The sequence below is a fragment of the Hylobates moloch genome, unplaced genomic scaffold, assembly GCF_009828535.3.
Source record: "Hylobates moloch isolate HMO894 unplaced genomic scaffold, HMol_V3 SCAFFOLD_5, whole genome shotgun sequence".
Lineage (NCBI taxonomy): Eukaryota > Metazoa > Chordata > Mammalia > Primates > Hylobatidae > Hylobates > Hylobates moloch.
In genome coordinates, this window is record NW_026652280.1 from 126,945,415 (window position 1) to 126,971,537 (window position 26,123).

Genomic DNA, 26,123 nt, shown 5'->3' on the forward strand with positions numbered 1-26,123 from the left:
TTCTGAGCATTCTATGGAACTAACAGTAAGATACAGTACCCAGGGGAAATAATTGTGTTATGTATTACTATGATGTGCCCTTTAGATGTTTCTGCTAACTCTCAGCTTACAGAATCACAGTTTTATAATATCAACAATAACAAAAATATCATACAATGACATTTAATAATGACGTTACCCAAAAGAGAGTTTTCCCTTTATAATATTGAATTTCTTAAAATCGATAGGAACATTCTAGTATATATTCTTTACCTTGTGTAAGAAGTCTTCTAAATTGCTCAACCGCTTTGTTGACATCTACTTGGAAAAATTCCCAGAGTTTAAGCTTTGGAAAAATATCCTCCCAAATTATTTTTCGGATGGACTGAAAAATGTCAATAGTTAAAAAATACATATATACATATATTTATTTAAAATCATTTAACCAAATACTGTTTATCATATTAAAATACAGGTTCTAAGTAATTTTCAACCATATATTTAATGTGTACTTTAGAAATTTTTTCTGTTTTAGTGTGATACTCCTCTGTACATACTGACATTCATATGGTGATCATTTTCAATCAAAGCAGGTATTCCCTTTTCTTTGTATTTCCCTTCTGCAACATCACAGGAGAAACGCCAAAGTGCTCTGTCTAAGACCCAGGCAGGTTTTAAGTGTGGAGAATTCACAAGATTATAGGCACATTCTGGATGTTCCTGGATCCATTTACTATTAGCAGCTGAAGGAAAAAGGAGACACAAAGGAGTATCTCATAATTAAATTGAAACTGTATCTATGTTAAGTTTAGAGGTGAAATAAAATATAAACATCTACCACTCATTTTTTTCTATATTGGACATCAATTTTACAATGATACTGTTATAGGAAAAATGTTTTCTTTGGTTATGGTACCCTATCAATCAATTGCTTCACCATACTTTTTTTTTTTTTTTTTCTAACTTTAATTCTGCTTAGAAAATCCGATGAAACAAAAAGCAACTCTCTCATAGGTAACACTTTTGTATGCCTAATTCTAAAGCGCTAATGAAATACGTTGTTTTGATAAGTTGGATAAAAGCGAGGTTGAGAAGGTGCTAAAAGAAATACGCTCAAGGAATACGAATGTAGCTTATAGTTCAGAATCAGAATCAGGAGTTTGACAAAGTATTCCAAATATTTACAACACTGAAGATAATTTGTTTTGGCCAGGCATGGTGGCTCAACCCCAGCACTTTGTGGGAGTAGAGGTAGGATAGCCTGCAGGAGTTCAAGACCAGCTTGGGCAACACAGTGAAACCTTGTATCTATTTATTTAAAAAAAGATAATTTGTTTTAATTTTAAAATAAACGAATGAAAGTTACATGGAATTTGTTTGATCTTTAAAATGTACTAATTATCCCTGAATTCATATTGAAGAGCATGAGTGATTAATGCATATAAAATAAAAAGTAGTAACAATTACTGAATATTTACCACATACCAGAAATTGTTCTAAGCAGTTAAATATGCTAATTTATTATTCCTCACTTCCTACCACACAAATTAGGACATACTGTTATGTTCCCTTAACAAAAGAGGAACTGAAGCACAGAGAGTTAAGTAACTCAGCCCAAGTCATACAGTCAGGAATTAACTTGGCCAAGTCCCTCTTCAGAATATGCAATCTTAACCACATTGCTCTGCTGCTGAAATGAATTGTTTGTGCTTCATTTACTCAGCTGAGCACCCTTACATAATTTTAGAATCATTATTATTTCCAGTTTCAGTCATTTATTAAGTCATTTATTTACTTAGTATTTATTCACACCCATAATAAACACTCAGATGAAGAGAGGCTATGTAAGGAGCAGAGAAGTTGTAATAAAAGTTAAATTAGTAATTCTCAAAACTTGCATCAAGCAGCTCCTCCGAGATTCATCAACAGAATCGCTGAAATTCAAGGTATTTTTCAAAAAGACAAAATGTAGTAATAACTTTAATAGGATTTTCACTTATAAAGAATAAATATTGGGGCTAGGTACAGTAGCTCACGCCTGTCATCTCAGCACTTTGGGAGGCCGAGGAGGGAGTATCACTTGAGCCCAGGAGCTGGAGACAGCCTGGGCAACATAGTGAGACCTCACCTCTACATATTTTTTTAAAAATTAGCTGAGCATGGTGGCATATGCCTAAATTCCCAGCTACTCAGGAGGCTACGGTGGGAGGGCTGCTTGAGCCCAATAAGTGGAGGTTGCAGTGAACTGAGATTGTGTCACTGCACTACAGCCTGGGTGACAGAATGAAACCCTGTCTCAAAAAAAAAAAAAAAAAAAAAAAAAGAATAAATACCCATGCTGCCCTCATTCATCCATTTATTTTTGAGACAGGGTCTTTTTCCGTCACCCAGGAGTGCAGGAGTGCAGTGGTGCAATCATAGCTCACTGCAGCCTTGAACTCTAGAGCTCAAGTGATCCTCCTGCCTCAGCCTCCCAAGTAGTCAGGATGACAAGTGTATGCCAACACACACAGCTAATTTAAATTTTTCTTTTTTTTTTGAGACAGAGTCTTGCTTTGTCACCCAGGCTGGAGTATAGTGGCATGGTCTCGGCTCACTGTAACCTCCACCTCCTGGGTTCAAGTGATTCTCCTGCCTCAGCCCTTGGAGTAGCTGGGATTACAGGCGCCCACCACCATGCCTGGCTAATTTTTGTATTTTTAGTAGAGATGGGGTTTCACCATGATGCCCAGGCTGGTCTCGAACTCCTGACCTCAGGTGACCCATCCGCCACGGCCTCCCAAAGTGCTGGGATTACAGGTGTGAGCCACTCCACCCATCCCCAATTTTTAAAATAGCAAAATCCTAAAACTGTTGCTTTTTTCAATATTTTGAAACAAAAATCAACTGTAAAATGAAAGAATTCTAAACGATAGGTAGTGAAAATATTTTTTTCTAATTCTACATGAAAGAAGAGTCAAACTCCAAACTATGTTTTAACACACATCAACATTAAAAAATAATATAGACTTCTGGAGTGATACAGTAAGAAACTCAACAAACACTGTCCCTAGCAAAACAATTTAACTGGTGAAAATAATTTTAAAAACAATCATTTGGTCCCTGGAAATTATCCTAGGGCATTCAGCATAAGGAGAAACATTTATTTAAGGTAAGAACAGCAAGAGTCTTGGCATTTGAACCAAGACCTTTTCCAGGGCAATTGGGTTCCCAGTGTTCTTGGCCTGCTACTTGTGGGAAAGGATGTCAGCTCTGCAAGTAGGGGCTGGGTGGAGAAAGGGAGATTTTTCTCCACCTGCCTACTTGGAATAGAACTGCAACACGGCCCGGCGCAGTGGCTCAAGCTTTGGAAGGCCAAGGTGGGGTGGATCACCTGAGGTCAGGAGTTTGAGACGAACCTGGCCAATATGGCAGGACTCCATCTCTACTAAAAATATAAAAATTAGCCAGGCATGGTGGCTCATACCTGTAATCCCAACTACTCGGGAGGCTGAGGCACAAGAATCGCTTGAACCCGGGAGGTGGAGGCTGCAGTGAGCCGAGACTGCGCCATTGCACTCCAGCCTGGGCAACAGAAGGAGACTCCGTTTCAAAAAAAAAAGAGAGAGAAAAAAAAAAAAGAACTTCTGCAAGACAGGGCCGGCAGGGAGAATTAAAAACACTCATAGACTGCGCCTCTTAGCATGAAACTATAACCCCAGGCTGGGAGTTGGGAGGACAGAATGTCTCCCTCTTGGCCACACCTACCAGGAGTGGAGCACCTGTGATACAGCTTCCATAACAGAGGCATTTGTGTAAGATAACGGAGCAGGTCTTGGCTCAATCACCAAGGACTCTTGTTCTCACTAAGATGTAGATTTTCATATGTTTCTCCATATGCTAAATATCCATAAGACAATTTCCAGGGGATTTAAGTGATTGTCTTAAAATAATTTTCACCAGTTAGGGTTGTTTCACTGTGTAAAGAGTGTGTGAAGCCTTCATATAACCATTCTGGAAGTTGAATTCTGCTGGATAATACTTTTTTAAAAGAAAACTGGCCGAGCATGGTGGCTCACGCCTGTAATCCCAGCACTTTGGGAGGCCGAGGCGGGCGGATCACTTGAGGTCGGGAGTTCAAGAACAGCCTGACCAACATGAAGAAACCCCGTCTCTACTAAAAATACAAAAATTAGCCGGGCGTGTTGGCGCATGCCTGTAATCCTGTAATCCCAGCTACTTGGGAGGCTGAGGCAGGAGAATCACTTGAACCTGGGAGGCAGAGGTTGCGGTGAGCCGAGATCGTGCCATTGCACTCCAGCCTGGGCAATAAGAGTGAAACTCCGTCTCAAAAAATAAATAAATAAAAGAAAGAAAGAAAGAAAGAAAACCTGTTTCACAGAAAGGATATTACAATTTGCAACACTTTTCAAGTAAGGCTGTGGCAAGGTTTACTTCTTTTACATTGCACAGAATCTCTCAAATGTCTCAGAAATATAGTCTGTGGTAGAGACTGCTGCTGTACTCAATTTTATCCTCTTTTTCTTTCTTTAGTAATAAAATTCCCAAGGTTCAACTTTACACATAGCTGACAAACTCAAGACTACACTGCAGGTCTCCTTTAAGGTAGGTATGGCAAGAGACAAATTCCTGTGACGCAATGTGAACACAGTAATATATATCATATCACACTCAGAAAGACATGCCTGCCCTTTCCCCATTTCCACTGGGGAGAATGTGGTAGCAGGAGCTGGAATAGCCATATCTGACGAAGAATTTGAAGCAAAGTGTTGGAGACTGCAGAGCAACATGAGAGAAACTAGTTCCCTATCACCACTGAACTACCATTCTAGTCCAGGAACGCCTATCTAATCTTTTGTAAGAAATAAATACAATTTTAGCCTTTAGTCCCTATGTTTTTCTGTTATAGCTCTTAAGCCATATCCTAACTCATACAATTTATAACTCATAAAATGCCATTATGTGGTTTGATAAATTTGATTTCAATAATATAGATCTCAAAGTGATTATCAAGACTGTCAAATTTTCCTTTAAATATAACTTTTTACATTATTTTGTAAGAGATGGGGTCTCATTATGTTGCATCAGATGCAAAATACTTATATATTGACTTAATCCTCAATTAACAATGTTTTCTTTGAAAGGAAAAATATTAATTTTTTAAATGGAAGGACACCTAATCATCATTTGTGTTTTTAAAATGTATGTTAGCCCCTTTCCTTTCCCTTTCTTTCTTCCCTTCTCCTGTTTGTGTGTGTATGTGGGTGTGTGTATAAATTCTCATCAAAATTAATGAAGGTAGTCAATGAAGCTCATACCAGTATGATTGTAGACAACATCAGTAATACAAGTAACATTCCATTCCTTTTTTAATTTTTCCACTAGCTGTCCAACATCATTCCAGGTACACTTTCTATTAGGTCTTGAAAAGTCAGGATTTAATTCTAACTGATTGGCAAGGGAATAGCATGACCTAGATAGTCCAAGAGTCTGCAGTGGGGTAAAATGAATCATGTTGTAGCCTGCAAAGCAAATAAAGGAAAGACCATTGTAAAAACAAACAAACAAAACCTGCCTAAAATGAAGAAAATATAAATTTAAACTTTCTTAAGTAATTATAAATAGCAAGGCAAGCATGCTGCTGGAAAAGAGGTCAAACACTTGGGTTCAAATCCTAACTGTACCACAAGAGACTTTCAGCAAGTTTATTTAAATCTTTCAAGATATGTGTCCTCATATACAAGACAGAGATAATGAGATAATATTTGAAAAAATTCACACACACTGCCTATTAGAAAATTTATATACTTACATGTAGTAAATTTATCCTCTACGAGTATATCAACACGTCTTTCTACTACTTTTAATGTTCCACAGTACTTGTATTCTGTTTTAGTTATGTCAGTGAACTTCTCATTCCTTTCTTCATATATTATCCAACTTAAAAGCAGAAAATTAATATTGAGATCAGGTGCAGTGGTTTGCACCTGTAATCCCAGCACTTTGGGAGGCCAAGGCAAGAGGACTGCTTGAGCCCAGAAGTTCAAGACCAGCCTGGGCAACATGGTTAAACCCCATCTCTACTAAAAATACGAAAATTAGCCAGGTGTGGTGGTGCATGCCTGTAATCCCAGTTACTAGGGAGGCTGCAACACATGAATTGCTTGAACCCAGGAGGCTGCAATGAGCTGAGATTGCACCACTGCACTCCGGCCTGGGTGACAGAGTGAGACCCTGTCTCAAAAAAAAAAAAAAAAACAGAAAGAAAAGAAAAAATTAATATTGCCCTTTGTTTAAGAGTAAAATCCAACTTAAGTTTCATTTTGCTCTTGGTATTTATGGTAGCATATGTCTTCTACACAAAAGATGGTTAACCAATGTTTGTTGAATTAAAATGATACATAATGATAATACATTTTCCTTCACTTTTCAATAGCTTATTTCTGACTTTTATATGGTAAAGTCTTAGAAATGATAATTGCTTCATTATGGAGTTCCTTCATTTCTTATGCTGAACCACAAAATTTGCCATTTTTATAGGTTAAAAATGGTTAAGTATCAAAAATGTAATATGGGCCAGGCGCAGCGGCTCACGCCTATAATCCCAGCACTTTGGGAGGCCAAGGCGGGCGGATCACGAGGTCAGAAGTTTGAGACCAGCCTGGCCAACATGGTGAAACCCCGTCTCTACTAAAAATACAAAAATTAGCTAGGCATGGTGGTGGGTGCCTATAATCCCAGTTACTCAGGAGGCTGAGGCAGGAAAATCGTTTGAGCCCGGGAGGTGGAGGTTGCAGTGAGCTGAGATCGCACCATTGCAGCCTAGGTGATAGGGTGATACTCTGTCTCAAAAAAAAAAAAAATTTTTTTCTAATACGGTTCTATCTACTTATATTACTAAATATAATAAGAAACAAAATTAAACAAGAGGCAAAAAGATATGGTTTGGATTTGTGTCCCTGCCCAAATCTCATTTCAAATTGTAATCCCCAATGTTGGAGGAGGGGCCTGGTGAGAGGTGATTGATCACGGAGGTGGATTTCCCCCTTGTTCTCATGATAGTGAGTTTTCACGAGATCTGGTTGTTTAAAAGCATGTAGCACCTCCCACTTTGTTCTCTTCCTCCTTCTCTGGCCATGTAAGACATGCCTGCTTCCCCTTTGCCTTCTGCCATGACTGTAAGTTTCTTGAGGCCTCCCCAGCAATGCTTCCTGTACAGCCTACAGAACTGTGAGTCAAACCTCTTTTCTTTATAAATTACCCAGTCTCAGGTAGTTCTTTATTGCAATGAGAGAATGGACTAATACACAAAACTTTTGAAATCTATATCACAGAGGATAATTACATTTATTTTTTTAAATAAGAAAAAGAAAGCAAGCTGACATTACCTGATTCTTTTGCAACCCTAAGTCTGCTTTCCCATTCATCAAAAGGTCCCAAACACTTAGCTAAAAATGTCTGAAGAGTAACACAGTCCAAGGGTAGCACATGATTATCAGCACCAACACGTAAAATGGGGTCCACAACTATGTAACCTCCACCACTTTTCTCATTTCTAAGGGAAAAAACAAAACAAAAACTTTTCAGTCAGTGATAGAAAAAAAATCCTCACATAATATAGTCTGACTCTAACTAAAAGGTTAATTGTCCCAAATAAAATATATTTATTTCTAAGCACATAAAATCATTTTAAAAGTTGCAACAAAACTTAATGGAAAAGATACTTTCACCCTTTCACAATCTACATAATTACATGTATAATACACAAAATATCCAAGAATGTTGGTTTAATGAAAAATAAGTATACTAAAACCTATCAGTAATAACAAGCGCATGCAAACAAACCACAACCTATAATCATGTTGCATGAAATTACTACATTTTAAGACGTTACTTAAAATACATTTACATGATACTTTAGCTCTGTAATGGGCCATACAATTACCTCCTAGAAATCAAAGAATACTCTATTTGCATCTCAAGGAAGCACTGTAAAAATTGCACTGCCATGGTTCATACAGTAACATTTACAAGTTAGGTGACTTCAAATTACAGAATAAATTAACTTTTTTTCTCACAAACAAAACACCTGACTTACCCTTGAAGGAAATAATACTGAAATGAACCAGATTGTTGCAGATTAAGTTTACAGTATTTATCAGAATCATCTTCTCTTTCTGTTGGATTTTCCCAATCCAGAGAACGGAATTTTTCTCTATTAAATGTTTCTCCAGGAAATGGGTAATTTGTATACACGGTAACTGCTTTTCCCTGTAAAGTTGGGCCTAATCGGAACTGTAGTTCATACCCTAAATAAAAAGCACATTTTAATAAACTCATTGTAGGACTTCAATTACCACATTGAAAAATAGATGTTTTATTTAAAGTATTAAAAAAACCTTGATTTTCAATTATGTTTAAAATAACTCCACAAACCTAATGCTGTTTTGGCACTACTTTGTATTCCAATTTAGCTGAATTTCATATTTTAGCAAGTATAGTAAACATCATAGAGCTGTCTGCTCTGTAATGTCTCTTTCTCCTTCCCCTGGAAACGCATTCCTATTCACATAGCAACTCTGGGATGTGCAAATTCTTATACAACCCCATTTACCATGATCCCCCATCCTCATCCCTGAATTAAGTACCCAATGGCGGGCATCTGAGGAGAGACCTTCTCTAGTATTTTTCTAACTGCAACAGAGAAAGCTAGTTTCTCTATGGTGTCAGAAAGTATGTGATAGTCTGTAAAACTTGGGCGCTACACCATACCGAAAAAGCTAGTCTTCACTGACAGAAGTCAACCTCTATAGAGGCAGAATTCAGGATTCTAACAGGAGTTCTGAAGACAACCGAACCCGACTGATATCTGCTCAAGTCCAGTGATGTGCTAATAAAGATTTAGCAACTGACTAGGGTGGTGGGAACCTCTGACTTGGAGTGTTTGCTGACTTTCTGGTGGAAATAATCCCGACATGGACAATCTTAAGCTACCAACACGACAACACTGATCATGGAAGTAGGAAGGGATGTGCACAATCAGCTCTTGTGAGCCAGCAAAAGCACCTCCAACACACTACTGCCTATATCCCTATGCTTCATGGTTTAGTTACTAAAGCTGTCTTGTAATCCTGAGAGCCAATGCATTTCTACTTTTGCCCAAGTTAGGTTATTTTTAAAAAAACATACCTTAGACTTGTGCATTGTGTTACAAATATTTTGCCATAAGAGAAAACAAATAAGCACATTACAGTTAAAACTGTACTGTGAAAGAAACATTTTGGTTGGTTTAAAGCAGACTTTAAACCTTCTTTATAATTATTAGAATATGAAAATACTGACTATGGTCAAGTCTATTAGAAATATAATACATATAAATTTTAAACATGAATATAATTTTCAATTAATAATGGGCAATAATAACTGATGAAGCAGGAAAGTTTAGTTCCACTGAGTAAAATCTTTAATATCTAAGGAATTTCTTTGAGAGGAAAAAACTAATATTTACCTATTTAATATATAGTATTTATAATTTATAATCCTTGATTTATTAAACATCCAACAAAGTAATAAAAGAGGATATACTAACAGGGATATTTTCTGTGAACAAAAGATTTCAGTAAAAGACACTAAGAGAATGCTGTATAGTGAAACTAAGAATTTCTTCTCTAAGCAACTAAATGTACTTTTTCTATAACACAATTTGGCATTAATATATTAAGAATGTTTATATTTTTTGATCTAGGAATTTTATATAGATTTTTTGAGAAAAGTATCAGTGATGTAAACAGAGATTATGTATAAGGATATTTATCACAGCCTCATTTATTGAAATTAAGTAAACTGACAACCTAAATATCTAATGATTGGCAATGATTAAATAAATTATGGTAAATCTACAAGCTGGCATATTATAAAGTCATTATAAATCATGTTATCAAAAGACATTTGGCCAGGCACAGTAGCTCACGCCTGTAATCCCAACACTCTGGGAGGCCGAGGTGGGAGGATCACCTGAGGTCAGAAGTTTGAGACCAGCCTGACCAACATGGTGAAACCCCATCTCTACTAAATGCAAAAATAGCTGGGTGTGGTGGTGTGCAGCACCTGTAATCCCAACTACTCAGGAGGCTGGGGCAGGAGAATTGCTTCAATCTAGGAGGCAGAGGTTGCAGTGAGCTAGGATCGCACCACTGCACTCCAGCATGGGTGACAGAGCAAGACTCCATTAAAAAAAAAATTTAATAACCACTTTTAATTTATTCTATTTTGTTACACTGTACACATTTATGTAGAGCTTTTAAAATATCTTCTGGAAAAAAGTATGGCTGAAACATGGCAGTAGGCAGGGAGGTAGAGTACATACACCATAATACTACTACAAATAGGGGAAAAAGGGAGGCTACAAAATTGTTTAGATAGTATAATCCTAATTTTAAAAAAACACAGAAAAAATGCTTTTTATACATTTGCATAATTTTCTAATTAGGGAAATCATTTTAAAATTAGAGCTACAATTATGAAGGGATAGACTAAGAAATAATTACAGAAAGAATTAAAACATGAAGTAAAATACTTAGTGACTGAGAAGCATAAACATTTACATCTCACAAGAATGACTAAATTTATCATTAGGAGAAATAGTGTCATTTTGAACAAGTACAAATAGCAGAGATTAGCTGTCTGGGTATATGTGTACAACCTGTCCCCTGTTAAGTTTATACAAATACTGTTTTTATAATTACACAAGGATTCAGAGAACTTGCAGAGCAAAGGTTAAAACTCATCTAAAATCTCCAAAACAGTATTTGGATCAGTGCTCTACCTTCAGGAAAAAACCCCAATAATTCCCAAACTAAGTCATTATTTATATAATATATATGTATGATGTTCTAATAGATTATGTAAATTATAAAACACAAAATTTAACTTAATGGGATAAGATATAAATGAAATAAATAATATTTAAATAATACATTTTATTTATTAGCGGGTAGAAAAAACCTTTTAGCTCTCACTACAAATTAATATTGATAATATCTCTCAGTGAAAACAATGTAACTAAATAAATTTCATTATTTTAAAAAGTCTTGGTTTTAATATTTTGTAATAAAGTGATTCAAAGATTTCAAGTTCTATTTATTTTGGGTAAAATCATATAATGATGGAAGAAGCATTTCTAAAAATATATATTCAAAATGCTTTCACTATAGCAAGGCTTGGCAAAGTGTATCCAGCCCAATCCCCATTTCTGTAAATGAAGTTTTACTGGAACACAGCCACATCCATTCATGTATGTTTACCTATGGCTGCTTTCCCGCTACAATGGGAGTCAACTCGCTGCAATAGGGAGTGCACTGCCTGAAAAGCTGCAAAGATCTGCGATCTGAACTTTTGCAGGAAAACACGTGCGAAACTCTGCTCCAAGCATCAATTTCCTTCAAAAAAGCACTTAACTTTCTCACTCATGTTTATATCAGAGTTAAGTTTTTATTTTTTCTGAAAATATTTTCTAAGTATCATACTATCTAACGCTACTTGTTATTTCTGAAAAGGACAAATCTCAAACACTTTCTAACTCATCTTTTAAGTTTGATCACCTCTGTGAGGTAAAATAACTATTCTTGGTTACTCTACCTCTCCTTACAAAGTAATAGAGAGACTCTATTATTTAAGATAATATAACCGGTAAAGCTACTTAACCTAGCTTAAGTCAAAGTGCAATTCATGGCAACATACTGCAAACAAATGAGGGTGTGATTGTCAACCCCTTCCAGACCTACAACCTCTACGTTTTCTTCTGAGTATGCCTTTTTTGTTTATAACTTATCTGACATACAAACTGAGAGCATAATTCATATATTAACATAATTCAATGTTGCTAACATATAACAGACTTAAAAAACTAAAATAGGTAGAGAGAAAAGAAAAGAAAGGGAAGAAGGAAGGAAGGAAGGAGGGAGGGAGGGAGGGAGGAAGGAAGGAAGAAAGGAAGGAAGGAAGGTTGGTTATATTTTCTTTCTGTAGCCCAATAGATATATCAGTGCATACCCTGAGGGATACATAGCCACTCTGTAGACCTCTAGTGCAAATCACTGAAACTAAAATTTTTATATACAGTAAATGAAACATCAGAGAGCCCAGAGTAGGTCATATTCCATGACTCACTTTGCTAAAATTAGCTGAGGTCATAGCAGTACATGGTGTGGCTATCTTATTCCTCATACTAACGCTAGGATACTTAACTCGCATTAGCCATGTCTCTCTTGTAGGCAACTAGCATAATGAGTGATTAAACTATTATTGTAAATAATATGTTCTCTCTTTTCCCCTCCACTCAATTTATAGAAACTCAATCTTCTAATCAAAGAACCTTTATGTCTAAATATTTTCTTTAAAAAATAGTAAAAATTATAAATTTCATCAACCTATTTAAAATATGGAAGAATTTCAGATTTGGGAAGTACTTATTTTGTTCATTATTCTTTTTTTTTTTTTTTTTTTTTTGAGACCAAGTTTCGCTCTGTTGCCCAGGCTGGAGTACAGTGGTGTGATCTTGGCTCACTGCAACCTCTGCCTCCTGGGTTCAAGTGATTCTCCCGCCTTAGCCTCCTGAATAACTGGGACTACAGGTGCATGTCACCACATCCGGCTAATTTTTGTATTTTTGGTAGAGATGGGGCTTCACTATGTTGGCCAGGTTGGTCTTGAACTCCTGATCTCAGGTCAACTACCCACCTCAGCCTCACAAAGTGCCGGGATTACAGGAGTAAGTCACCGTGCTTGGCCTGATTTTGTTCATTATTCTACCACTAAATGAGATAGGAAATAAGCGAAAAAGCTATGATTTGTCTAGAAAAGATCATTATTTAGTCTTGTACTTGTTGAACTGGAAGAATCTATAGAAATATCAGTATTAAAAACGAGGAATTCCTTCTTGTAGAAAAGAGAGAAGGAAAGAAATATGAGGGCTTTGGTGACCAATTAAATATGAAACAGCCAAAAACTGCCAGAGTTTTTCTTCACATTTGATTGGTTACCAAGTCCTCTGAACTTGAAAATAACTCACACTTTGTCCTCTCTTTTTCTTTTCTTTCTTTTTTTTTTTTTGAGTTGGAGTCTCGCTCTGTTGCCCAGGCTGGAGTGCAGTGGCACGATCTCGGCTTACTGAAACCTCCACCTCCTGGATTCGAGCAATTCTCCTGCCTCAGCCTCCCAAGTAGGTGGGATTACAGGCACCTGCCACCACACCTGGCTAATTTTTGTATTTTTTGTTTGTTTGTTTTGTTTTGAGACAGAGTCTCGCTCAGTCGCCCAGGCTGGAGTTCAGTGGCGCAATCTCGGCTCACTGCAAGCTCCGCCTCCCGGGTTCACGCCATTCTCCTGCCTCAGCCTCTCCGAGTAGCTGGGACTACAGGCGCCCACCACCACGCCCGGCTAATTTTTTGTATTTTTAGTAGAGACGGGGTTTCACCGTGGTCTCGATCTCCTGACCTCGTGATCCGCCCGCCTCGGCCTCCCAAAGTGCTGGGATTACAAGCGTGAGCCACCGCGCCCGGCTAATTTTTGTATTTTTAGGAGAGACAGGGTTTCACCATATTGGCCAGGCAGGTCTCAAACTCCTGAACTCAGGTGATCTGCCTGCCTTGGCCCCCCAAAGTGCCAAGATTACAGGTGTGAGCCACCGCGCCTGGCCTTGTCCTCTCTTTTTCAACTCAGACGGTTCAATCCTTTTCTTTAATCAGATGTGTTTTTAAAATAGCCTTCTCAATGCTTCGTCTTCAATGTCCCTTCTCTTCCACTCATCTTTCACATTTCAAATTATCTTCTAAAATAAAATGATCACACCATTACTGCAAAAAAAGGTGGCATATTCTCATTTATAATATTTGGATATATTTACTGGTTTTAACCAGAGTTATAAAGTCAACCACATCATTCTTTTTTCATAAATCCTTCAATTTCCCTCTTCAAACAGGTTAGCTTTTACAATTTTTGCTAGTTTTAACTAGAGTTTTAGTAATCAATCAGCAGTACACTGCACTAGGTTTGTAAGGCTGTCCCTATCCTCGCAGATTTTATTTTATTTTATTTTTTATTTTTTTTTAAGATAGAGTTTTGCTCTTGTTGCCCAGGCTGGAGTGCAATGGTGTGATCTCAGCTCACTGCAACCTCTGCATCCCAGGTTCTCCTGCCTCAGCCTCCCAAGTAGCTGGGATTATAGGCATGCGCCACCACACTCGGCTAATTTTTGTATTTTTAGTAGAGAAGGGGTTTCAATATGTTGATCAGGCTGGATGGTCCCGAAATCCTGACCTCAGGTGACCCACCTGCCTCGGCCTCCCAAAGTGCTGGGATTATAGGCGTGAGCCACCGTGCTTGGCCCTTTATTTTTGTTTTTTAAAGATAGGGTCTCACTCTGTCACCCAGGCTGGAGTGAAATGGTGGGATCATAGCTCACTATAGCCTTTAACTCCTGGGCTCAAGAGATCCTCCCGCCTCACCCTCCTAGGTAGCTGGGGACCACAGAAAAGCACCATCATGACCAGCTAATTTTGTTTCTTTTTTTGTAGAGATAAAGTCTTACTATGTTGTCCAGGCTGACCATGAACTCCTGGCCTCAAGTGGTCCTCCAGCCTCAGCCTCCCAAAGCACTGAGATTACATTGTGAGTCACCTGCCCTCATCAATTCTCACAGATGTTAAACCCTAGTCTGACACTGTAAGACTAACAAGCTTTTAGACACTGCTTCATTATTCGGCACTTAATAGTTCTGTGCTCATTGTGTAACTGTAAATCAAACGAAGCAGACAGTGAAAAATTAGGCAAAGACTTCACAAAGGAGGTGATATTCTAGCTGAAAGTTGAAACTTAGGCAACACATAGACTGACAGTAAATGGGATTTAACAGATATAAAGGAATCTGCTGGGAGTACAGGTATAAGGACAGGCATGAAAAAAACTGCTGAGAAGGGAATTAACAGAAATGACTTGGGCAACTGTAAAGATCTATGACATTAATGACGGAGAATAATGAGATACAATTTTGGCTAAGGAAGGTGTAGTCTCATTACAGAATGTCTTGGAAGTCAGAGAGAGGTATTTAAATTTGATTTTATACGTACCACTTAATAAAAAAGGGAAGAGATTGTATAAGATTATTCTGGCATCTATATTCAGCCATACAGAATAGACAGGCAATCAGAGATATTTGGAAAGAAATTGCAAGCTTAAAAAGAGACTGCAGGAAAACAGAAGAAATCATCAAAAAATATAAGGTTTCTACCCTGGGAACTATAAAAATGGAGATGCCACGAAATAAACAGGGAAGCTGAGAAATAAAGAAGGATTGAGAATGGGGAGAGGATATTTTTGGACATGCTAGATTTAAGCATATCCAAGTTGAGCTATCCTAATACTATTCTATTGCATAATATCAGGTTGAAGCCAAGGTCCAGGGTGAGAATACATGGAGTGATTCATATCAATGCCTTATATTTATTTAGGGCTTTATCACTAAAAATTCATGTATTATTACTTTTGAGTCTCAAAACCTAGAAAGGTAGAAGAACAGAAATTACCACTTTCATCTCACCAATAAAGAAATTAATGCTCAGAATTGGAGCCATGCCCGGTGGCTTATGCTTGTAATCCCAGTACTTTGAGAGGCCAAAGAGAGAGGGTTGCTTGAGTCCAGGAGTTCAAAATCAACCTGGGCAACATAGTGAGACCCAGTTTCTACAATCAAAAAAAAAAAAAAAAGGCCGGGCGCGGTGGCTCACGCTTGTAATCCCAGCACTTTGGGAGGCCGAGGCGGGCGGATCACGAGGTCAGGAGATCGAGACTACGGTGAAACCCCGTCTCTACTAAAAATACAAAAAAATTAGCCGGGCGTGGTGGCGGGCACCTGTAGTCCCAGCTACTGGGAGAGGCTGAGGCAGGAGAATGGCGTGAACCCGGGAGGCGGAGCTTGCAGTGAGCCGAGATCGGGCCACTGCACTCCAGCCTGGGTGACAGAGCAATCCTCCGTCTCAAAAAAAAAAAAAATTAGCGGGGCATAGTCATGCATGCCTGTAGTCCCAGCTACTTGGGAGGCTGAGGCAGGAGAATTGCTTGAGCCCAGGAAGTCGAGGCCGCACTGAGCCATGATTATGCCACAGCACTCAGCTTCGGCAACAGAGTAAGACTCTGTCTCAGAAAAAGAGAAAAGGAAAAAAAAAAAAAAAGAAATGAATGCTCAGAATTAATGTAACTTGCCCCAAGTCAGATTGTTAGCAGCAGAGCCAGGAGAATTCTGGCTCTAGATCTACCCTTGTCATCAAACGTCGAAAGTTTCCAAGAAGAAAGCTCAAGGCCTTTCCTCCAAAAGTAGTCATCAGCACAGAGGCAACAGTTGAGGCCATGAGACTGTAACTAATTCTTTGAAGGAGAACAGAAAAAGAAAGAATTCCTAGCAGATACCCATAATTAATTAAAAAGTGAAGGGAAGAGAGCCCAGCAAGAGACACCAAGTTGACAAGAATATGCGACAGGGTAGGGGGAAAAAGAAATCAAAACCAGAGAAGTGCAGACTCAGGAAAGCCAAAAATGGAGTAGGTACTCAGTGTTTTTAAATGCCATAGTTGGAAAAAGACGCGGATTTGGCATGAAGATAACACATTGTATGTGTGAAATTTTTTTTCAAAAAGTTAACTCTTAAAACATCAGGGAAATTTAAAAATTCCTTTGAAATGTTTATGACTATCAACATCCATTTGGTACATTAATAAGGGGGACTGTATTTTTCATATATTACACTTCTTCAATGTTGAAAAATTACAAAGGCTGAGAAAATAAAACATCTATTAACTAGCTTTGTAGAAAAGTAATTTGATCTTTTAAATACAGATCCACTATATTTCAACATAACCAGATGAGTTATTGCACTTTTTATTTGGTAGGAAAACATTTTCAGCTTTTACCTACTCCACATTTGAGAGGTTTTTGATATACATAAACAATAGTTTACTATACTTTTTGCTGCAATCTAGTTTGTCAATTCAAAGGTTCAACAAAGGAAAAGAGACAGTTATATAAAGGCAAAACTACATGCATACCCAAAGCAAAATTACATACGAAGTAATTTACCAACTTTTAATAGTAAATGTTATTAGAAATAATATGGTCAATCTTCTGATCATATATTTAACTTCAATCTTAAGTGGGAATTAGTATGCAGAGAAAAGTGAACTATTTTATCCTTCTCCTAACATGAGGGATATAAAATATTCTTAATTCAAATCAACATTGATTAGTGATATATGGAAAACACAGCACCATCTTTGCACAAATCAAGTTTTAGATCCTTGGAAATAATATTTATCTTAAAGCTTTAAAAAATTTAACAGGACTGCCAATGAATTAAAAGTTTAAAAGACGCAAATGAGCAAATCAAACAACCTGCTACTGACCTTGTTCAAGTCTGAAGAGGGTCTTTTCCAGCTTCTCCATTTCGTTCAGAAGTAAAATTCGAATCTGTTTACTGTGCCCCATTTTGGCTTCTAGAGGATTTGAAATCTTTCAGAAGAATTAAAAGAACTCCACAGTCGAATGAGTTACCCCTATGAAACAAAAAGGAGTTAAAATATCGAAAATAACTACTGCCTTAAACTCTCCAGAGCTGACAGCGGCACTTACATGTTCGAAGTGCGTTTTATGCCTAGCAGAGCAATGAAAGAGAATGAATCTTATAACTAATAAGATTCGAGAGGGCAAATTAATAGTTGTTTCCTGCCTTTGAGCACAACGAATAAGACCGAAATAAAAATGCTGTATTATAGATTCTTACAATTAAAAAATTAAAAACCTAGAGCATTCTCAGAGAAAAGCAATACACTAGGAAAGCCTGAAGTCAGGGGGACATTCCCAGCCCCAAGCTACGGGGCTCTGGAGACTCCGAATGGCACTTCTGCTTACAAGAGATTAGTCTGCTCAAAGATAACAGGTGGGCGATCTCCCCATTCCCAAATTCGGGTCGCCAGCCACCAATGGGGAGATGAGAACACAGGGAAGCAGTTGTTGCCTCTGGAATAGCTGCCGTAGACAGAAGATGTACAGAGTGAGCTATAGATAGAAAGAATGCGTTTCCCCGCGAGGCCAGCGGCATTCCTAGCACTTACGCCGAGCGAGTTATACGTGCGGCTTCTCGGGCACTGCAGGACCCGCGACTCTAGTGCTACGGTCGGGGGGAGGGGACGCGGAGAAACAGAAGGGGAAAGGTTGGCTGCCCAGCCGCTCACAGAAGCCGCAGCCCAAGGAGGGCCGGGCGCCGTGAAGGGCAAAGGGAGGGGCGGCGGGCGACCGGGGTAGGGCCGAGGCAGCTGGGTGAGGAGCAGGCAGTCTCAGCGACTCCGCCTCGCGCGGGTTCCTGGGCACACCCGGGACCCCACCGGGCCGTGCGCGCACTCGTCCCAGGTGGGAGCGGACCGTACCACTGGCCCATTTCCGGGAGGCTCGACCCGCCCGCCCCGACCGCTAGTCTCGCGAGAGCGTGGGCACTGCACTGTCTCAGTCCACTCCGGGCCGGGGGACCTGGAGCCGGCTGCGGCCGAGTCCCGGAGCTGCGCTTTCTCCCCGCCACGGGGAAGGTGCAGCGGCCAAGGCGCGGCCTTCCTTTAACAGCCTGCGAGCTCACGGTTGCATATTAAAATACCGCGGTACCGGCTGCGAGCTAGGTTGAGCTGCACAATAGAATATTTTGGTGGGAAGGGCTGAATGGTGAGGGGCAAACGACCTGGCTTCTGGTGCCTTTTGTACCACCACGTGTTTTGTTTCTTTGTTCTGATAATTTTTACTTGGCCTAAGTTCTCAGAGCCCTGATTTCTAAGTGTCTAAAATAAGGGGCCGTGACATTCCATCCAACACGTGTCCATCATTTTTTTTTTTTTTTTTTTTTGAGATGGAGTCTCACTGTCGCCCAGGCTGGAGTGCTGTGGCGCGATCTCGGCTCACTGCAGGCTCCGCCCCCCCGGGGTTCACGTCATTCTCCTGCCTCAGCCTCCCAAGTAGCTGGGAATACAGGCGCCCGCCACCACGCCCGGCTAATTTTTTTGTATTTTTAGTAGAGACGGGGTTTCACTGTGTTAGCCAGGATGGTCTCTGTCTCCTGACCTCGTGATCCGCCCGCCTCGGCCTCCCAAAGTGCTGGGATTACAGGCGTGAGCCACCGCGCCCGGCCTCTACGTGTGCGTCATTTCTAGTGCTAACAGACAGGACACATGTTCCTGAATGCAGATCCAGTAGGTAAGGTGTGGCCAGTTTGCAAACCATCGAGAGTGCAAACACCACTGATGCTTAACGGTGTCCGGGTGTACCTAATGTACACTAGATAGACCCGGAGATCGTCTGAGATTAAGCTGCACTTATGTTAGGCCAGTAACTCAGAACTTTTTGCAGATGCTTAAGGAGATTTAATGCCTGAGGGTAAAGGAAAACCCATCTTCCAGGGCTTTTGGAGGGCTCCTAATGGTCATGAGAAAATGGACAAGAGATTTGGTTAACTAAGACTTGTGGGGTGTGGAGAAAATTCCTGCATTCTTTCTTGTGGGATGACTGTAGGCCCAAAGAGGATATAGGTTAAAAAAAAAAACCATACTGAAGTATTTGTTTGTTTCTATAGATTTCTGAGAATGGCTAGTTGCAAATGGTCCGTAACTGACTTTGGGAACCCACAGCTCATTTTCTGGCCCCTACTATTTGCCAGGCACATAAGGTGCTGGGAATGCAGCAATAAAACAGTCAGTGCCCTCAAGGAGCTCCTACATTTTATTGGTGGGAGACAGATAAATTAAATAAATTATACAGGATATAATATATCCTATATAACAAGAAGGATATGTTATATCCTATATATAATAGGAAGGGGGAAGTGTGGAAGAGTAAGCAGAGAGAGGTTTGCATTTCTAAATATAACGTTCAGTAAAGTGATGCCAAACTGCGAGAAAGAAGAAGTCTAGGGTAGAGGGTTACCTGTAGAGGTATAGGAAGTACAAAGGCCATGAGGCAGGAGCATACTTGGTGAACCGAAGAAGGTCACCGCAGCTGAGTGAAGAAGAGAGTGGTAAGAGATTAGGACAGACAGATGGGGCAGGAGAAGGGGTCAGGAGCACAGATGGGTAACCAGATCTTTTAAGGCTTTGTAGACCATTGCAAGGACTTGGGCTTTTAAACTTTAGAAAAAAAGCCATGGAGATTTTGAACAGAGGAGTGACATAATCTGACCTTTTAAAAGGATCGCTCCACAACTTTATGGGAAATAGTTGAATAAACTGTAGAGTGTAGCAAGGAAGGAAGCAAGGAGACCAGTTAGAAGGCTATTTTAGTTATCCAGGCAAGAGAAAGTGACTTGTATGTGTTTTGTGTGTGTCGGGGGGTTGGGGGTGATGGGGGGAGGTGGTATAGCAGGTGGTGTAGTTGCTGAATTCTGGACTATTTTGAAGGTAGAACCTACAGGATTGGCTAGTGGAGAAAGGAGTCAAGGACGACTCCAAGGTTTTTGGCCTGAACAAGCAGAAAGCACTGTCCAATGGAAATATTGAGTGCCACATAGGTCATTTAAAATTTTCAAGTAGCCACATTAAAAAAAGTTTTTTAAATACAAAAATTAGCCAGGCGTGGTGGCACATGCCTGTAGTCCCAACTACTGTGGAGGCTGAGGCAGGAGAATCGCTTCAACCTGGGAGGTGGAAGTTGCAGTGAACCCAGATTATGTCACTGCACTTCAGCCTGGGTGATAGAGCGAGACTGTCTCAAAAAAGAAAAGAAAAGAAAAGAAAAGAAAGTTTTTTGAAAAAGGTAAAATTAATTTTAGCAATATAATTTACTTAACTCAGTATATCCAAGACATCATTTCAACATATAACCAATAGAAAAAGTTACTTTATTTTATTTTATTTTATTTTACTTTTTGAGACAGGGTCTCATTGTCACCCAGGCTGAAGTGCAGTGGTGCAATCATGGCTCACTGCAGCCTCAACCTCCTCCCTCAGCCTTCCTCATCCATTCCCAGTAGCTGGGACTACCAAATGCATTACATTTGGTAAAAGTATTATTTCATAAAACTTCTATTTCTGTTACTTATGTTTTGGTGTACTGAGTCATGTATTCTTACTGGAAGGATTATGGTTAAAAACAAGATTGAAAGTAATTGTTCTAGATTGCATGCTGTGTAAAATGATAATTCATGATTATGAGGTGGTGCCTGGTGTTGAATCCCAGCTCTGCCACTAACTAGCTGTGAAGCTTTGGATGGTACTCAACCTCTTTGGGCCTTGGTTTTTCCAACTGTAAAATGGGGATGAAAGTAGAATCTATTGTTTTTTTTTTTTTCTTGAGACGGAGTCTCGCTCTGTCGCCCAGGCTGGAGTGCAGTGGCGCAATCTCGGCTCACTGCAAGCTCCGCCTCCCGGGTTCACGCCATTCTCCTGCCTCAGCCTCCCCGAGTAGCTGGGACTACAGGCGCCCGCCACCACGCCCGGCTAATTTTTTTGTATTTTTTAGTAGAGACGAGGTTTCACCGCGGTCTCGATCTCCTGACCTCGTGATCCGCCCGCCTCAGCCTCCCAAAGTGCTGGGATTACAAGCGTGAGCCACCGCGCCCAGCCGAAAGTAGTATCTATTGTTAAGTAAATGAGGGCTTAGAACTGTGCCTGATAGAGACTAAGTACTAGTGTACATACATATGTTAGCAGAGTGAGGCCATGACCATGTTGTGAAAACAGATCACATTTATGTTTGTCTTCAAGTTCTCCCTTTCCATGCCCCCTCCCACTTTCAGTCTCTCCTATAACTATCTCATTACACTGCCCTCCTGTTGATCACTGTTCTCCAGGGCTCCAAAATTAGCCTTTCTTGCTGTCCTTTCTCCAGTAAAACTCTCACTTTAATGCCCAGTGTTGCAATTAGATATAAGGAGTAAAAGAGATTGATGACATCAATTCCTTTAGTAGTGATTTATTCTCATACGAATGCTTGAATTTTACAAGATGTGTAAATCCAAATCATCTTAATCTTGGAAATTTCATATTTTGAATGAAAATGAAGACTGCTAAGTAATGGAACCATGATTAATATGATGTGCCTCTAAGATTAATTTTACAAGCTACATAGTCTCCTTTTTGAAAAAGAAAAGTCACATTATTGTACTATTTGTGAAGTTCTTGGAATGCCAATGAATTTGCAGTCTAGGGCTACAGTGGTGCCATGTGCAGCCTTCATTTTAATGCACATTTGTCGTGTGCCTGTCCTGTGCATGACAGTGATCTATATATACACAATAATCTCATGCTGTAGTTGTCAGGAGAAGGCTCGCCTTGAGGAACATCTGATGGATAACCTCAACTATTTGGCAGTGACTCTAGTGCTTTCTAAAACATTGATGTTAATGCATTTGGGGAGTGGGAGGAGGACTGTAGTTGGAAAAGACTTTCTCCAGCGTTGTGTGTATGTGTGTATGCTTTCTGAAAGGAAAAGAGTTATTTGGGTTATTATTTATAATTAGGTCCCAATCCTGTGACCTTGTGGATCTGAAATGGATGGGGCTGCCTTATATTTGGTTTTTATATTCTTCGGCATTTTCTGTGCACTTTATTTTATAGTGCACCATTATTATCATGTAATAATTTTACTTTGTAAAATTTGGAGTTGTGTTTTCAGAATCCCTTCTAAATTGAACAACTTATTCTGTGCTTCTGAAATATCCAGATACAGCCAGTGAGAAGCAAAAGGGAAGCTGGGAAAAGAAATAGAGTTGAAGCTGGAGAAGTGGAAGACTTGAATATAATGATACAGAGGTATGGAAAATCGGAGATTTTTTTTTAAATGAGATAGAAAGCAGACTTTAGAGGCAAACAAACCTTGGATTCGTTTTAATCACTCTGAATCACAATTCATTCACCCATAAGATGGAGAGAACAAGACCTCACTTGCAAGTTTGGCATGAAGATTAGAAGAAAAAAAGAAAGCATTTGAAGCATCTATTCTAGCACTTAGCATATGGTAGACTTTTAATAATAGTTTTTTTAAAAAAGAAGGGGTTACATCTAGTTGTCCTTGCTGGGTTCAAGATGGTAGTCAGACAAATCAGATGAAGGCCAAAGGTTCCAGAAAGTTTCTTACTTTGTGAAGAGGAGATATAAGAGTGAATTCAGAGAGCAAAATCAGAGCCTAATGTTTCAGCCCGAATTAGAAAACAGAGAAAAGGTAGAACCTAAGAATGAAATGAGGATTAGTCAGTATACAATAAATATTTATTAGAAAATGTATTGAGATGTACATAAATAGCGGTAAATATGGTTGTATTTCTATTCAAAACAAAACTTGAGCTCTTAGAGTTTGCATAGAAAAAGTCCTTTAAAAATTCCTAATGACTGATATAATAAATTAGTCAAAAACAATGTATGGAATGCTTTGCATGCATGACAGGAGGATATTCAAGAGGCTTTTTTTAGTGGTGATCTTTCCTTTTTTCTTAGAGTAGATCTTTAAAATGTTGTTTGGCCCCAATTTAAAAACGAAATCATTTACTCTTGCAAATAAATTTAGCTGCTTGTTGTTGGGAGCAAGCCTCCCAAAGCCTGGCCACAAACTGGCCCCAAAACTGGCCATAAATAAAATCTCTGTAGCAATGTAACATGTCCATAATGGCCATAACACCCAAGCTGGAAGGTTGTGGGTTTACGGGAATGAGGGCAAGGAACACCTGGCCCGCCCAGGGCGGAAAACCACTTAAAGGCATTCTTAAGCCATAAACAAAAGCCTGAGGATCTGTGTCTTAAGGGCGTGTTCCTGCTGCAGTTAAATAGCCCAACCTATTCAATTAATTCGGCCCATCCCTTCATTTCCCTTAAGGGATACTTTAGTTAATTTAATATCTATAGAAACAATGCTAATGACTGATTTGCTGTTAATAAATATGTGGGTAAATCTCTGTTCGGGGCTCTCAGGTCTGAAGGCTGTGAGACCCCTGATTTCCCACTCCACAACTCTATATTTCTGTGTGTGTGTCTTTAATTCCTCTAGTACCGCTGGGTTAGGGTCTCCCCTACCGAGCTGGTCTCGGCAGCTTGTTAAAATTGTGAGCTCCAGAGTTTCCATAAATGAGGGCTTAGGGTTGGCAGTCTAGTTGAAGAGAAAAGACCAGGAAAGGGGGACTTCAAGCTGATTTGCTGTATTTGTTAGCATCACCTCAGCTGCAGATGGCAGGAACACACAACAAAAGTGGCTTAAACAAGAGCCACTCTCACATATTTTCTCTCACATAAAAGTGTAGAGGATGCTGGGCCCAGTGGCTCACCCCTGTAATCCCAGCACTTTGGAAGGCCCAGGTGGGAAAATCTTACTAGAGGTTAGGAATTTGAGACCAGCCTGGCCCACATGGCAAAACTTGGTCTGTACTAAAAATGCAAAAATTAGCCTGGCCTGCTGGTGTGTGCCCCTGTAATCTCAGCTACTCAGGAGGCTGAGGCAGGAGAATTCCTTGAACCCAGGAGGCAGAGGCTGCAGTGAGCCGAGATCATGCTACTGCACTCCAACCTGGGCGACAGGCAGGGTGAGACTCCGTCTTGAAAAAAAAAAAAGGCTAGCGGTAAGCTCTTCAAAGCTGGTGAGGCAGCTCTGTAAAGTCATCAGGAACCCAGGCTCCTTTCAGCCCATAGCTTCCTCCCTTTTGTGTGTGGATCTCATCTTCGTTGTACAATAAGCCTGCCAGAACTCCAGCTGTCATATCCAAATTCAGGCATCAGGGTGGAAGAAGAGAAAAAGAAGGGCGAACCTTCTTCCTTTAAGGATAATTATTGAAAATACTGTACATTTCTGCTTGTCTCATGTTAATTAAAACTTAATCCCAATGTACATACAAATGTAACCTTTATGTAGGTGGCAATGAGACTAGCTAAAACCCAGGTTTTGTTCAGGAAAGAAAGAATAATTTTGGTAGACAACTAGTAGTCTCTGACACAGTTTGCGTGGTATTTTATTTTAAAATTTAATTGTTATCAAAGTGATACAGTTTGCAGCATGAGAATGGAAGGCTCTTGGAGGAATGCCTCCAAGGGATGGGGGTGGGGGAGAGACTGATTATTTAATGAGCTTGACCACACTGAAAAAAAAAAAAAGTTCTGTTGGAGAATGAAGCTTTAGATCTGTCAGACAAATGAGTTTGCTAAAACTAAACTCTAGAACTGGGCCAACTTTCTCCCAGTCACAGAAGGACTGGAAGAATCGTGCTTGGTCACTTCATGGTCACTCTTAAAAAAGAAGAGGGATAGAGGTGAGCCAAGCTCACAGTTATTCTTCCCCAATTTCCCAACCAGAGAAATCACTTTTCCTCCTCAGGAATGGAGCAAGTTAAAGGGCAAAGAAAATCCAAGATATTGTTTTGGGACACTCTCTCTTCAAAGAAAACAGGAATTAGGGAAAAGTATTTTCATCAAACATAATATAAGTCATTTAACCTCTTTTAGCCACTAATTCCTCAGCTGTTATTTATCTACCAAGGATCACAAAAATAAAATGTCTGAAATGTTTTGAAAATAATACATGCTCTATAAATGGTAACAACTAATATTAATGAGCTTTTAGGAGGTGCCAGGTACTGTTCTAAGTTAACTCAATTTCCAGAACAACACTATTATTACCCCCACTATAAAGACAAGGAAACTGAGTCCCCAAAGTTATGTAACTTGTTTGAGATTCACATAGTGAGCAAGTGAAGGAATGTGACTTCAATTGCATGCTCAGTGATTCTGTTCGGTAAACCCTACATCTGAGGCACTGATGCTACGTCCATGGCCTGGTAATCAATAAGGTTTTCTAAATTGAATTGGAATGTTGTTGAGTTCATATATGGCTATGCCAACAGTGAGTCTGTTTTCTTGATTTTAGGATATTCTCGCTAATCTAAGACTCTATCATCTTAGATATCTCCTTCAGGAAGTCTCTGCCTGCCGTGCCCTCCCTCCCATGGGTCTAGGTTAGGTGCTCCCTGGAGTTCCTTTGCTGTGGATATGTTGTGCCATGTTGTGTAATAACTCATTATCCCACTAGATTTCTTAAGACAGGGCTGTGTTTTCTGTCTCTGGAAAACAGAATTATAAAATTATTATTAT

General features: G+C 39.5%; 1 protein-coding gene across 1 annotated transcript in view; it reads right to left on the reverse strand.

Annotated features, from left to right (window-relative positions):
* AGL (amylo-alpha-1, 6-glucosidase, 4-alpha-glucanotransferase) overlaps positions 1-18,618 on the reverse strand; it is a 71,816-nt gene extending 53,198 nt beyond the window's left edge. Inside the window, exons 1-7 of the mRNA XM_032155282.2 lie at positions 18,138-18,618; positions 17,430-17,579; positions 8,078-8,288; positions 7,368-7,534; positions 5,298-5,501; positions 541-722; positions 253-364 (exon numbers count right to left, since the gene is read on the reverse strand). Of these exons, the coding sequence (XP_032011173.1) occupies positions 253-364; positions 541-722; positions 5,298-5,501; positions 7,368-7,534; positions 8,078-8,288; positions 17,430-17,511 (958 nt within the window). The 5' untranslated portion in view covers positions 17,512-17,579; positions 18,138-18,618. The remainder of the gene's footprint in view (positions 1-252; positions 365-540; positions 723-5,297; positions 5,502-7,367; positions 7,535-8,077; positions 8,289-17,429; positions 17,580-18,137) is intronic.
* Between the last annotated feature and the right edge of the window lie 7,505 nt (positions 18,619-26,123).